The 14953-nt window shown below is 47.6% G+C and overlaps 1 protein-coding gene across 1 annotated transcript in view; it reads left to right on the top strand.

Annotated features, from left to right (window-relative positions):
• ZBTB7C (zinc finger and BTB domain containing 7C) overlaps positions 1–14953 on the top strand; it is a 146768-nt gene that overhangs the window by 53066 nt on the left and 78749 nt on the right. The window contains exon 3 of the mRNA XM_041461669.1: positions 4120–4216. Coding sequence (XP_041317603.1) covers positions 4165–4216 — 52 coding nt within the window. The 5' untranslated portion in view covers positions 4120–4164. The remainder of the gene's footprint in view (positions 1–4119; positions 4217–14953) is intronic.

Here is a 14953-nt window from a genome sequence, read left to right as displayed (position 1 = left end):
TGTGTGAGGGGGATCGTGACATGGTGTACATGCACAGCAGCTGGGCTGGAGAAGAGCTTGGTGTGCAGTTTGGGGCCAAATCCAGTGCTGGCAGTAGTGCAGAAGGGTGAATTGAAGCAGGGCCATGCATAGGTAGGTGCAACACAGGAATTCCCAGAGGGTTCCCCAATCCCAGAGCACATCACTGGCACTGGAGCATGTCTTGCCATTGGGGACATTGAGAAATCCTGCTAAGGCAGGGTCCTCTCTGTCAAATCCCTCCTTGGCCCCTCTGGCTCTCTGGGCTGAGGTGTCTTCAGGCTCACTGGTGATCACTGAGCTGGGTTCCCATTTCTGACCCCATGTGGGACAGCTGCCCCTCTATTCTTGACAACAAGGCTCTTCCCTTTGCAGGTTGCACCAAAGCAGTGTTTAACTTCCAACATCTGTCTTTACCACTTTTGCCTTTCCTTATTTTTTTTTTTAATTTTTTTTTCTTTTTTTATTTGCTTCCTGGCTTACAGTTCTCTTGGTAATGCGTTCAATGTGGACTATTAATATATCCCAACAGGACCAACCCTACTTATATTTTCCTTTGGAGTAAGGATTAGGGAATATCCCTTACCCCTTCTTTTTCTTCTCCCCAGTTTTGTTGTTTTTTCTTTTTTCCATCCTTCTCCTTCAGAGCTGAACTCCAGAGGAGGCACGGAGATGCTGCCAGGGCTGGAGCCCCTCTGCTCTGGAGCCAGCCTGGCCCAGCTGGGGCTGTTCCCTGCACAAGAGAAGGCTCCAGGGACACCTCAGAGCCCCTGCCAGGGCCTCCAGGGGCTCCAGGAGAGCTGCACAGGGACTGGGGACAAGGCCTGCAGGGACAGCACACAGGCAATGGCTGCCACTGCCACAGGGCAGGCACAGATTTGGGGATCTTGGGCAGGAATTGCTGGCTGGCAGGGTGGGCAGGCCCTGGCACAGGGTGCCCAGAGCAGCTGTGGCTGCCCCTGGATCCCTGGCAGTGCCCCAGGCCAGGCTGGATGGGGCTTGGAGCAGCCTGGGACAGTGGGAGGTGTCCCTGTCTGTGGCCCTTCCAACCCACACCATTCTGTGATTCTGTGAGCTGTGTAATTATGCAGAAGAGTGCAGATCCGTACCAAGGGCTTTTCTTTTAAAATAAGCATTGTTTTGCCATACCTGTCCAGCCAGATAATCACAAAAATGCCTCAAGGAGAAAGAGAGATGGCATTCACCGTCAGCTGGGGATCTGTAAAATGCCATGTATCACGAGATTGTCGTGAAGCCACGACACTGGCAAAGCTAGGCAGAGGATTTTTTGCTGGGTCTCTTGTTTCCTTGCCTTGCTGGATAAAATAAAACCTGCCAAAGCAGCGGCAGTGAGCTCCCATCTATCTGTTCTCATACTCCCAGCCGCTTCTGCCTGAATTATTCATGATCCGTAAGTGATCTGCAAACAGCTCCTGTGATCTCCCTGTGATCTGTGGGTATGTCAGACTCACCCCTGCTTAGGTCAGGGCATTTTCTTGTTTCCTTCCCCGCGGCAGGGAGTCTGTGGGAATCTCCAGATTCCTCACCGCCTCTTTCTGATTAACCCAGACGTGTATTTATTATTTACGTGGCAGGATTTGTTCAGCTGTCCCAGGCACACGGTATTATCAGTGGATAAGCAGGAAGACTCACTGCAAACATCTGTAGTTGTTGCTTGACAAATCCTGTTTGTATAAATAATATTAAGGAGCTGCAGAGGCTGTTGTGGAGTAAATACCCTCGTGACTGAAGGCAGCACTGCCAGCTTTTCACCTGCATATGCATCTCAATAGAAATTTACTGGGCTGTTTTACACACAAATATATATACATATAAAATACTTCAGGTTTTTTTTTTTTTTTGTTTTTTTTTTAGTTTAAAGGTTCCTTCCAACCCAAATTATTCTGCTATTCCAATATATATGTTCTATGTATTTGCCTTTTTTTTTCACAAGCTCTTCCTCTGTTTTTATTTAAGCTTCTAGGGTTTTTTTTTCTGCTGATTTGGTCATGGAAATACGATGGCAAAGCCAGTGAGAAGGGCTGTTTATGGGCAGGTTATTGGCAGGTATTTCGTGTGCTTTCCTATCCATATCATCAATGAAATGGGCTGTAGGCCCACCTCTTCCACCACACCCACCCCAGGTACATATTGGATCTGCCTTTCCAGTGCTGTCTACTTCAACCACTCTTTATTTTGGAATGAGGACTGGGATGCTTCAGGAACCCATTGCCAGTGGAGCTGCAGCTAATGCTCTGAGCAAGGCACGTGGGACCCCCTGGTCTCCTTCTCCAGCTGAGGGAGTAATTTTGGGATAGATAAAGCTCCATTTAGGCTGCCTGCTTTTTTATATTAACCCATAGGAGGACCTGTGCCTCGTTTAGGATATCCCTCACCTACGACATAACCGGGATACAGTGAGTTTGTTAAAATGTCCTGTCTCTCTGCATTCTGGAAAGAGGATTTTCTATTAAACCTTAGGGAAATTACTGGCCTTGTTAACTAGTGTGGAAGTAATGAACCACAGCAGGGTGACTCGGGAGATTTGGGCTCTCGCTTCGTAAGACTGCATTGTTTCTTCAAATGAGAGAAATAATTTAAGCAAACAAACGAACAAAGAATTTCTGGAAATTAAAGTACGGTACAAATGGGATGATTTGCTCATCCTCTGTTTAATAGGGGCGGTGCAGTGAACAATTGTGTGGTCGACCTCAGAAATCTATCCATGGTAACTAGTCACAGGAGAGAAAAATAGACAGCCTGCCACCAACTTGGTATTAAAGTTCTATTTTCCCTTTTTTCCACGGTTGCGGGCCAGTCAGGGACTTTCCATGAGCAGTCAGCAGAGCAGAAATCCCCTTCTGCTCCCTAGCAGCCATCTCTGCTCAACTATCAGAGGTGCTTTTTGTACTGGTTTTGGCTTAAGTGGGTTTTGGTCCCAGTTTTCAGTGGGATCAGGCTGGGGCAGATCTTCCCTGCCAAATGCATCCTGCTGAAACAGGGCTGTCGTAGAACCACAGAATGGTTTGGGCTGAAAAGCACCTCTCAACCATCCACTTCCACCTCCTGCCATGGGCAGGGGCATCTTCCACCTGACTGGGTTGTTCCAGCCTGGCCTTGCCCCTTCTACCCTGTGGCTAAGGTGTGTTTGTTGTGAAGGAACCTTTGGTTTTGTCACCTCTGCCAGGTGCTGGGTGTTAAATTCCTGATGGGGTTTGAGGTCTGTGCAAGCCCTGCAGGACCCCAGTGGCTTTGGGCAGGTCCTGCAAGAGCCCAGAGGAAGGACAGAAAGGCACTGCCAGGCTGGAGTTCAAAAATAAATACAGCAGAAGTACTGGGCCTTCAGGCTCGATGGTCTGTTCCTCAAAAGACAATTTTGGAAGGGTTCACTTTTGTTCTTCCATTAGGCAGCTGAGGAGAGAGCATTGTTTTCCTCCCCTCATCGGTTCCCCTTGTAGGGGAAGAAGGAGGACTTGGCCACCCTGAGCCAAGCATCCCAGGGGACCTCCCGAAACAAAGGGCTGCGTGGAGGAGGATTCCGTCATCCTGTCCCCGTCATCCCCTTCCCTCCCTTCACCCTGCCCTTGGCACGGCCGTGCCCGCCCGCGGCTGGGGAGCACGGGGAGGGAAATGTTCCTCATCTTCCTCCCTGGAAACCCAGCTAACTCCTCTTCCCTCCAGGTTTGCTGCTGCCTGTAGGCTTGGTGAGGCAACGCCAGGGTTTGTGTTCTGCCAGGAAGGTGTGTGAGCCCTGGGATGCTGTGGCAATGTGGCCTGTCCAGGTGTGGTGGCTTGGGTGACACAGCGCTCCTGAGGAATGTCGTGTGGGTGTTCCTGGCTGTGGATTGAAGCTCTGTGGACATATCCTGGCGTAATTTCTCTCCTGTGTGCTGCAGGCACCCATCCTGATCTGCAGAGAAGGCATGTGGGTTGGAGAGCATCTCCTCAGCCACGCTCTGCGTGACCCCTGAGTTAATTCCCAGTACAGGAAAATGTGGCAGGCTTGTGGATCTGGAATGGTTTTGGGTTTATTTCTTTTAGGTTGTGTAGGTTTATTTATAAATAGCTGGACTAACACCAACCTATCTTTTTTTTGCCCAGGCTCCAAGACTGACCTTGCTGAGAGCCTCTGAGATACTGAACTCTATGAGCAGAGACCACTTGACTGCACTCAGCACCTTTCAGGATCAGGCTCTAGGTAATTATTCTAATTTATTTGCCTGGGTGATGGGGGAAATTTGCTGTTCTGGGCTATACACACCATCTGAAATGACATTTCTAGTTGTTTTTCTCCCATGAACCTGTGTCTTGTATTTGTGGGGTTCCCAGACAAAGGAAGGAATGATGTATTTGACTCTATGTTCTTAAAAGGCTAATTTATTATTTATGATACTGTATTATATTAAAGAATACTAAACTAAACTATACTCAAGAATACAGAAAGGATACAGACAGAAGGCTAGAAAGACACTAATGAATCTTGTGACTCTCTCCAGAGTCTGACACAGCTTGACCCCAGCTGGCCAATAATTCAAAACAATTCACAGCAGAAACCAGTGAAACAACCACCTGTTAGATAAACAATTTCCAACCACATTCCAAAGCAGCAAAACACAGGAGTAGCGAATGAGATAATAGTTTTCCTTTTTCTCTGGGGCTTCTCAGCTTCCCAGGAGAGAAATCCTGGGCAAGAGGATTTTTCCAGAAAATATGACTACCACATCTGTGGATTTTTTTTTTTTCCTGCTGAAGGTTGTCACTCTAGAGCAGTGGCTGGGCACTACAATAAAATCACTGATCCCTCCAACATAAAGCAAAATATCAGCCTTGCTTCCAGAGGGGGAATCATAGAACGGCTTGTGTTGAAGGAACCCTAAAAAGCATCTAATCCAAGCCACTTGTAATGGGACATATTCAACCAGACCAGGTTCCTCAGAGTCCCATCCATCTTAACTTCAATATTTCCAGGGGTGAGGCATCCTGGAATTGCTGAATCACCATTCTGGTAATGGTTACCATCTCTTGTGCTTGGGAAGTTCTCCTGAAGGTAACTTGCAGAGAGCTGTAAAAACAAACAGTCAAATCAAAAAAAGGTGTTCACTACCATCAAAAGCAGTCAAAGGCTTAAAATACCGATATTTTTCGGCAAGGATGCTTGTTCAGATCAGGCTTTTAAGAATTGCTCAAAACCTATGGCTGCAGGAGCCTTCTTTTAAAAATAAACCCAGCATCTTATTTGTCTGGGTTTACAGTAGCTCCATTCTCTCCTCCAGACCTGACCTCACTGTTGTGCCTCTGAGGAACTTTAAATCCTTGCTCCAAGGTGGATAGATGGAAATCAAAGAGCCTGGGGCCTGGCATTGTCCTGCTCTGCATCTTCATGGAGATGAAGATGGTGCTTTGCCTGGAGGGTGTGGGCAGGATTAGACCCAAGATTTGTGCTTTTATCCCAGCACAAGGCCAGCTCAAACACAGTGCATGAGCTGGGGAGGTGAGGATCTCAGGGGTCGGTTTTAAGGGGAGTAAGAAGGAAGCAGGATGCTGTGGATGTTACTCTGAAGCACTAAGGATGGAGGATTTCCTGTAGGATTGCCTTCCTGAGTGAGATGACATTCCATACAAAATTCTCCACGCTGATAGAAGTATCAGTCAATAGAGGGTTATAATTTTTAACCTGGTTTGCTGAGTTTTCCCCAAGTCAATAAAATCCAGCTCCACACTGATTTCAGCAGAGGCTAAAGCCCAGCTCTCAGACCAGAGTGGCATGAGGGCAGAGGGTTTTGCTGCCCCCTCTCCCAGGGCATCCTCTGTCCATGCAGGAACACAGGGCTTTTCTCCATCCCTTGCAGCTCTGTGTGGTGACATTTTCAGGTCTCAGGCAGGAGGACATTGACTGGGTTGTTTCCCGTTTTGACAGTCTCCATTTCAGATCCTCTGTAACACAGCTTTGTGCAGGGAATTAGAACACCACATCCCATGTCCTCCTCCTTTGAATATTGCATTGGGGAGCTAAGCTCATGTTTCCAGTGGGGAGGGAGAATATACAGGTCATGAAACAGGCTCAGAAAGAGAGGAAAATGAAGAATGAGAAAGAAGGAATACATTCACCATCAGGGCTGCAGTGGGATGTTTTTCCGTATCCATGCAGAATTTGTGGGAATGGGGTGCTCCCTTGGTGCCAAAAGTCATATGCTTTGTGTTTAAACTGCTGCTGTCAAAGCTTGGAGAATAACTAAAACAAAAGGGTCGCAGGTCAAGTGGATGTTTTCCAGTTAACCGGAGCTCTGTATAAATCCTGGGGAAGGAAATAACCCCACAAACATCCACCAGCCCTGTGTCTGTGTCCCCTGCTCTGGTGCTGGCTGCTGGTGGCAGGTCCTACTGGGACATGCCACAGGCAGGCAGCTGCCTCAGCGTCCTAAAACAGTCCTCAGGCAGCATCCCCTCCCCAACAGATTTTTGTGCAAATTTCAAATTCAACAGAATTGGATTCAGATTTGATCTAGGTCAGCAATCAGGAGGGTCAGGAGGTTGCCTCAGGTGAGCATGGAAGGTGAGTGAACACCTGCCTGTGAGGAACTTGGGCTGGAGGCTCATCCTAAGCCCCCTGCAACACATCTTCAGCCAAGGGCTGGTGTTTGCTGCTCTAAATTCGGCAGTTTTGGGTAGGAAACACTCTGGGGGAGCATCAAGGCAAATGTGTCTCTGCCACTGCTGCACATTGCCCCTTGCAAAGTCCCCCCCAAGGTTTTGGTGTGGCCAATTGCTCATCCCTGAGTTGTAGCCTGAAAATAGGGATAGATAAAGGCAAAGTGTTCTGGGAGCCATGCCAAGCCAAGGCACCGAGTTGTTAAGAGATCTGTATCTCAATAACAGATTTTTTTGGTCTTTATCAGCTTTTAAGACGAAATACGGTGTTTGCAGAAGCAGATTGGGATCATCCTAAGGAATGGAGCTCTCTTTTTAAAATTGTATTGCTTTTATTGCTATAATAATAATAATAATAATAATAATAATAATATTTCTGCAGTGAAGCCATATATGAGAATGTTATTTGTGTAGGAACTGGAAATGAACCTGAAATGATCAGCGTATTTTTTTAAAGGCACTTTACAAGTCATTTGGCATTGGAAAAGGTAAAACTATCCATCAAAGCAGGGCTTGGGGATAAAATAATTAGAAATCACACAACCATAGCAAAGGAAGATTAGTGCTAAAATTAGAAGCCATAAAGTTGTTTTTAGATTAGGCTGGAATCTGGGCAGGCTGCTTTATTGTAGCCTGTTACTTTAAAAAATGTAAGGTGAGAGGTGTGAATTGTCTGCATTTGGTCATGTCCCAGTGGAAATGCTGTTGTGAATGTTAGGTGAGATGACCTGTGGGGTGAATTTCAGGGAAATCCTTAGGGGATGGAAGTACAGTCCCATGTGAAAGGTGACCAGCTGCTAAAGGAGCTGGGTTCAGTGCTAAGCTCTTCTCCACAAGGGTGTCCCTATAAGCTTGGTTTGCTCCTAGTTTTGTTTCAGGGTTGTAGTGGCCAAATACCCACACTGCATCCAGAAAAGGTGGTGGGATGGCTGGAACTGGGAATTTAGATTGGAATTTCCACCCACAGGTGGGGTGGGTGTGAGTTGGAGCTGCTGTGGTCCCCAGACCTGAGCTGTGCCCTTGGGTCCAGACAATGACATCAGGTGGGCACAGCCCATGGAGCTTCACCACTTTGTGTTTCTGCTGGACCTCCTCAGGCATGAACAGGAATGAATCCTCCATCAGAGTCAAACAGAAAATTGATCAGAGGACAGACCAGGAGAGCTTGGGGTGTTCATCCTGCGCAAGAGAAGGCTCCAGGGACACCTCAGAGCCCCTGCCAGGGCCTCCAGGGGCTCCAGGAGAGCTGCACAGGGACTGGGGACAAGGCCTGCAGGGACAGGACAAAAGGGAATAGTATTACAGCAGGAGGAGAGATGCAGACTAGATAGAAGGAAGAAATTTTTTGTGATAAAGGGGGTGAGACCCTGACAGATTTCCCAGAGAAGTGGATGCTCCATGTATAAATCCCTTCAGGAAGAAGGATCTTGGTACTAAAGCCCTTCTGGTACAGCTGGAAGGGTGTAACATGAGCAGCAGGTTGGAGGACAAGGTCAGGCACAAGGTCAGGTGTTTTCACGGAGGAAGATGTCAAGCAGAGATCCCTTCACCCAGAGAAACATGACTTCTTCAGAGCTGATGCCTTTAGATTTGGAGTGGGGGATTTCTGGTATAGAAACCCGAACTTTGTGGGATGTGCTGCCTAAATATGGACACAATTAGGTGTACCTCTTCCCCTGTCCCTGCAGAGGTACCACGTGAGAGGGTCTCATGTTCCCTGCTGGCTGGGAAGCACCAGCCCTGTTGTGACCACCCACAGCATCTTTCCTGCGCGTGCATTTCCCAGTGCCTGCAGGGGAAAAGTGGAGTTGAGCAGACTGCCTGCTCCCCCCAGCACGCTCCCTGCTGTGCCTCCAGCTCAGTGAAAGCAGGACAACTCCTCATCTACTCTTTGTAGCCCGAGAACAGAGCCTTGGAAAAGTCCAGCAGCGGGAACTTTACTAATTCCAACTAATGACTCCGAAATACTGACTGAGGGGAACAATTGTGCATCATCAAAAGTCGCAGACAAAAGAAATGCAGTGCATTGTAATAGCAAACGAAGCTGAATCTGATCTGATGGAGCACCTTTCATATTCCAAGCGTTTCAAAGCCCTTGGCAGAGTAATGAGCTGCATGCTGACAGCGGGGCCACTGGACTGGGCTTTATGTGACCAACAATAGCCAGCACAGTTGTTGGCAGAGGACTGCTCATGGTGGGAGAGGGGACGGATGGTGGCTGGCATGTTGGGGCTATCCTGTGCTTTCCTGGTATTTTTAGTGCTGTTGGATCTCTGGCTAGTGTTTGGGTGGGTGCTGGAGGTGACCAGGCAAGATATGTTGGTCTTTCTTAAAGGGGGCTTAGGAGAAAGATGCAGAGTTTTTAGTAGGGCCTGTAGTGAGAGGGGAAGCATTGATGGTTTTAAATTAAAAGCAGGGAGATTCAGACTTGGTATGATGAAGAAAGTCTTTATGATGAGGGTGGGCAGGCACAGGGTGCCCAGAGCAGCTGTGGCTGCCCCTGGATCCCTGGCAGTGGCCAAGGCCAGGCTGGACGGGGCTTGGAGCAGCCTGAGACAGTGAAAGGTCTCCCTGCTCCTGGCAAAGGGTTGGAACTGGATATTAAGGTCCCCTCAATCCAAACCATTTCAGGATTCTTATTTAAGAGGGGTGGAGAAACACGTTCTGACACACATGAGGATCCCTTGGTGCAGCTGAGAATAGCCCTCGGCCTCCCAGGTCACCATCCAGCCCTCTAATCTTGCGGTGCCCATGACAGTTTCATGAAGGCCCACGTACAACTTCAGCTCTTTAATTTTAGCTAAGCCAGAATAGCATTGGTGCAGCTGTGGGAACAGATATCTTAGACCTCAAACTATTCCTGTGGCAGGGAAGTTTCTTGCCAGTTGCGAGGAGAGGAAAAGGTTAATTGCATATTTTTTTCCTTTTTTCTTTCCTTTTTTTTTTTTCCAAAGAGGAAATAAATGTACCTACCCCACCCTAAGGGGACAGCACAAATCTGTCAGCCCTTTTTGGGTGGGGGCAGGCAGCTGGGCTGTGTTAAGGAAGTCACCCTGGGGAGGGAAGGGGTTTGTGGCATGGGTGGGGGGCCTTGGCTGCCTGCCCCAAGCTGCAGGCAGAGAAGGGGCTGTGATCCTGGGCTGTATTAGACAAGGCTCCAATGCTGTCTGCAGAGCCGTAGAATTGCAAAATGGATTGTGTTGAAGGGACCTTAAAGCCCATCCAGTGCCACCCCCTGCCGTGAGCAGGGACACCATGGGACTTCTAATAAGTTAATCTCACCCAGGGTTGGGATAGAAGATCTGTACATAAGCCTGGTTTGGAGTTAGAAAATATGCTGAGGGGTGAAGGAGACTCTGACCTTGTCCTGTGTGACCCAGGTCCTTCAGTAACTCCTGCCTTCGGCTCCCTGCTAACCAAGACCACCAGATTCCAGCAGCTTCACGGCTTTCCTGGAGGAGCACGTGGGTTGGTGTTGGGTTTGCTGCATCACCCCCATCCTAGCAGTCAAGGGAGGGTGGGAAGCTAAGCTGCTTTGGAAGCCTGGATCCTCCTCACTCCATCTGTGTTTCTGTGCACTCCAACTGGGTCGGGCTGATGCCATGGCAAGACTTCCTCTTGCAGACAGCAGTCTTGCAGGCTGTCATCCTGCAGCAGGGGCTTGATGGTGTGCAGATGGATTTGCTTTCCTGTTTCCCTTCCTGTCGGCCTCGTGCTGAGGCTGGCCAGCCCTGCTTCCCAAGCAGGAATATCTCAAGAGGCCAGCTCACCATCTCCATCATGACCCAACCTCGTGTAGGTGTTCTGTTTCCACTTCTGAATCAATGCCCAAAGGAATATATAAGGAACCAACATTTTGAGTTTCTTGGGGAACTGCTTGCAATAAAAAAATACACAGAGCCTATCCAAGTTTTTCTTTTTGTGGTTTTATATCAGCAGGGCTGGTGTGAGCAACCTGTGCTCATCATTTTCTGAGCGCAGTAGGAGGCAAATCAGCTCTGGGGGCCCAGGGCAGACTGGTCTCAGAGAAGCAGCAAGGGAAGGTGGAGTTGATGTTGGTCCTGGTGGTGTGTTTGAGGTGGATTTACATCCTTACACTTCTCCAGAGGGGTGCTTTGCCTATGGTTCTCATTTCAGCTGAGTGTTGTGGTAGGTACAGGAGGGAAGACGTTAGGAAGGGAAATGTTGGATTTATAATTCCAAGCCAGCACTGTTTGGTCCAGGAGAGCATCAGTGGAGCCTGAGTGCTGTTTCTCAGAGGAGGGGTGGATCTGCTGAGCCTGTGCCTCCCTGTGGGGCTGTGGGACAATGCTGTGCCCAAAGGTGAGCCACAGCTCTCACTGCCCCTTCTGGCACAGCTCCAGGGCAAGGGGCTGATCTGGATTCTGCCAAATAGCTTTCCTTGCCTCCTGTCTGGGATTCACCATGTGTCTGAGCTTTTAATATCACTTCACTCTCCCTCCCTACATCCCATGCCCCTGTCCCAGATGTATTTGTTTAAGTGGCTTTAATTAACTTACATTTTCCTGTGCATGACAGCTCCTCGAGGCTTTGGTAGCTGTTTTCTGTCCTTCCACAGTTGTCACTGACATGTAGCACTTTCCCTGCAGACCAGCTTTCAAGCCTATCGTGTTCTTCCCTTTCTCTGCGGAATTATTTTAACATACTGAAGGGAATTGTTTCCATGTGAGCATAGTTGCACACTATCGATTATTAGGTGTGATTTTCCTGATCCCTGCTGGTATCTACAAGGATTTTGAGCAAGGAAGCCAGAGTGGCGTAGGATGATGGCTCAGGTCAGATAGATTTATCTTCACGAGTGACAAGACTGATAACTCTGGAGTGGCATGGCTACAGGTGTTATCATTTGGGTGTCTCCTCGAGAGTGAAGGTTAATGTCTTGCCACTACTGATCCATCACAGTGTTATCTACAGGATTTACAGGTCTTCTCATGCCTTTCCAGCAGCAGCAGGTCCAGTTTTCTGTACCTGCTCCCTGCTTGCAGCAGCCGTAGGATCACGTCAGAACTCTCATGGGTTTGTTTGGACTCAGAGTCTGGGAAGATTCCTGCTTTTCACTGTATAGTTTTATGCTTCCCCAAATGGTCTGGGGGAAGCCCAGGGGTTCAGTGCTCTGCCAAGGGAAGGCATCAGAGGATGGGTTGGGTTGGAAGGGACCTCAGAGCTGATCTCTTCCACCTCCTGCCAAGGGCAGGGACACCTTCCACTGTCCCAGGCTGCTCAAAGGCATCAGGCAGGTGAAGGCAAGACAAGCCTTGATCCTGCCTTCCTGAGGATCACCCAAGAAATCTGACCAGGGTGATGGAATAGAACAAGGAGGGACTCAGATCTGAACTAAAATCTCCTAGGGAAAAGGAAAAAAAAGGAAGAGCAATAAATCCAGCAAATTAAAATGAAAAGGCAGCTAACATGAGTGACAATTGTACAGCATCAGATAACGCTGCATCCTGAATTCCAGTGGGATAGGAAATATGAAGCAAAAATCACTCAGGTGCTTCTAGATAGCGATAAGGAAAGCAATTCCCATTTACCGGCAGAAATAAAATAAGAGGTCGTGATAAACCCTCCATGACTAGACTGGATTAGGGCTCTGGCTGTGAAAATTCATTACAGGCATGCAAAAGAATGCGTATCGTGCCAGCTAAACTGACTACAAACACCATTTATTTGGAGAAGAGACGATTCAGTCAGAATAAATAGATTTCTTTCAAAGGGAAGGGAGGGTGATCTGACACAAATCTATATTCCTGCCTTGTCATTTATTATGCAAATAAGTCTCACACCTCTCTAAGACATGAGGGATGAGTTTATGTTGGAAGAATAATCTTAAACAGCTCCAAGGACTCCAGGGCCAGGCTGGGGTTTCTTGCCCACAGTGGCAGGAAATACTCATTTCAGGAGGGGTTCTGATGGCAGTGAGGGTCGTGCAGCTTGGTCAGATCTTTTCAGATTTCCCATAAACAGACCCATTCCTTCACATTTTTTCTTACCATGTGTGGTATTTTACTTAGGGATTTTATTTTATTTTATTTTATTTTATTTTATTTTATTTTATTTTATTTTGTTTTGTTTTATTTTATTTTGTTTTGTTTTTGCTCTATTCTGTTATATTCTTTTCTAGAGTCATAGAATCACAGAATGGTTTGGGATGGGGGAGACCTTAAAGGTCTTCTAATTCCACCCCCTGCCATGGGCAGGACATCTTCCACCAGCCCAGGGTGCTCCAAACCCCATCCAGCCTGGCCTTGGACACTCCCAAGGATGGGGCAGTCACAGCTTATGTGGGAAATACCTTTTCTTGCATTTTCTAGTATTTTATTTTACTTTATTTGCCCATTCTCTGTAGGAATGACTGTATATGGGGGTTCATGGGCAGATGGGAGCCTGTGGTGTGTTATCTATCCTTGTCTTCAATTCTCTTTTTTTTGGCATCAGCACCCATTAAAGCTGCATCACTCTGCTGGGCTCAGTGGAGCAGGACACGTTTGAGGTTCAGACTCTGAGGTGGTTGTAGGTGGCAGCAGAAGCACTTATATTTTATTTTATTTTATTTTATTTTGTTTTGTTTTATTTTATTTTGTTTTGTTTTTGCTCTATTCTGTTATATTCTTTTCTAGAGTCATAGAATCACAGAATGGTTTGGGATGGGGGAGACCTTAAAGGTCTTCTAATTCCACCCCCTGCCATGGGCAGGACATCTTCCACCAGCCCAGGGTGCTCCAAACCCCATCCAGCCTGGCCTTGGACACTCCCAAGGATGGGGCAGTCACAGCTTATGTGGGAAATACCTTTTCTTGCATTTTCTAGTATTTTATTTTACTTTATTTGCCCATTCTCTGTAGGAATGACTGTATATGGGGGTTCATGGGCAGATGGGAGCCTGTGGTGTGTTATCTATCCTTGTCTTCAATTCTCTTTTTTTTGGCATCAGCACCCATTAAAGCTGCATCACTCTGCTGGGCTCAGTGGAGCAGGACACGTTTGAGGTTCAGACTCTGAGGTGGTTGTAGGTGGCAGCAGAAGCACTTAGCCTGATGTGCAGGGACCGAAACATGACCTAACACCTCCTGTTCTAGCAATTACATCTCTCAAGATGCTAATTTTAGAAAGAGAATTGAGCTGGCAGGGGCCACAAACAGTGGATGAAATCTTGATGCTCCGTTTGGCAGAGAGAGGGCTGAGCCAGTGTCAAAAGTACCTCCAGAAGGTTTTTTTTCTTTCCTGACAAGGACGTTGTAATTTTTGTAGTTGTGTTTTGGAAAAACTCCTGATGAATCGTGTGGTCCTGAATTATATATGTGTGAACAAAGCTCCAGGGGGAAATCCTGACTCACAAATCCACCAAGCTCCCATGTCTGAGGTGGACTCTGAGCATGACTCAGGACACGTGGGTCTTCTCTCTAAGGCAGCTTGGAAGTCAGGGGGGTGCTTGGGGAGCAGAGGGATCCAGGTGAGACATTGTGCAGTTTTAGGAGACCTAGAGAAGCCGGGTGTAGCAAAAACACACTCAAAGGACTTCCCTAAATGCTTGATCCCAGATCCTTCTCTGTCACAGCCAGTCAAGGTATTTCTGCTTCTGATGATCTTGGGAGAAGATAGATGGGCAGTAGATGGCTTATGATGGGAGTAAAGGGACAGGGGACAGGTCCTTGGATGAGCAGCAAGGACTGAGTGCCCAGCTTCTGCTGCAGCCAAGGAGGAGGACAGTGCACCGTGTTGGTGTCTTACTTCCCCAGGGGTATTTTACACTTGTGTTTTGCCCTCAGCATTTCTCTGGTGCTGGGCTGGCCAGGCTCTTGCAGCACTCTGGAGAGATTCTGCTAATGGGATCTGACCTGATGGTTTTGCATGCTTTAAGTAAATTAAACACAGCTGCTAGGAAAATCCAGTAACCTTAACAGCACCATGGCTCTGTTGTCTGCATTGTAATTACAGCGGCAACCACTGGGAAGTTCTACTTTCTGGTTTATTTTAAAATAACTCCTGAGCCACCCTTTGATCAACTACTTCATCCCCAAGTCCTGCCTGTCCTCTCTCTCTCAAGGTTTAACCCTTGCTGTATCTTTAAGCATCTGTGTGGTCCCACTTTCATTCAGTCACAAAGGCAAGCAGCTGATTGCAAAAATTACTTTTCTCCCCAAATATATCCTATAATGTTTGAGCTGAGGGAGAATTTTAAGCCGGAGCTCACAGGGTACATGCAGACTGCAGACACTGAGTGGAGTTTTATGGCTCCTGGGGAAGGGCAACTTGAAATATGCATCTT

Source organism: Pyrgilauda ruficollis, unplaced genomic scaffold, assembly GCF_017590135.1.
Source record: "Pyrgilauda ruficollis isolate IOZ18807 unplaced genomic scaffold, ASM1759013v1 scaffold150, whole genome shotgun sequence".
Taxonomy (NCBI): Eukaryota; Metazoa; Chordata; class Aves; order Passeriformes; family Passeridae; genus Pyrgilauda; species Pyrgilauda ruficollis.
Note: the sequence above shows the minus strand (reverse complement) of the source record. Positions and strands in the feature narration are given on the sequence as shown.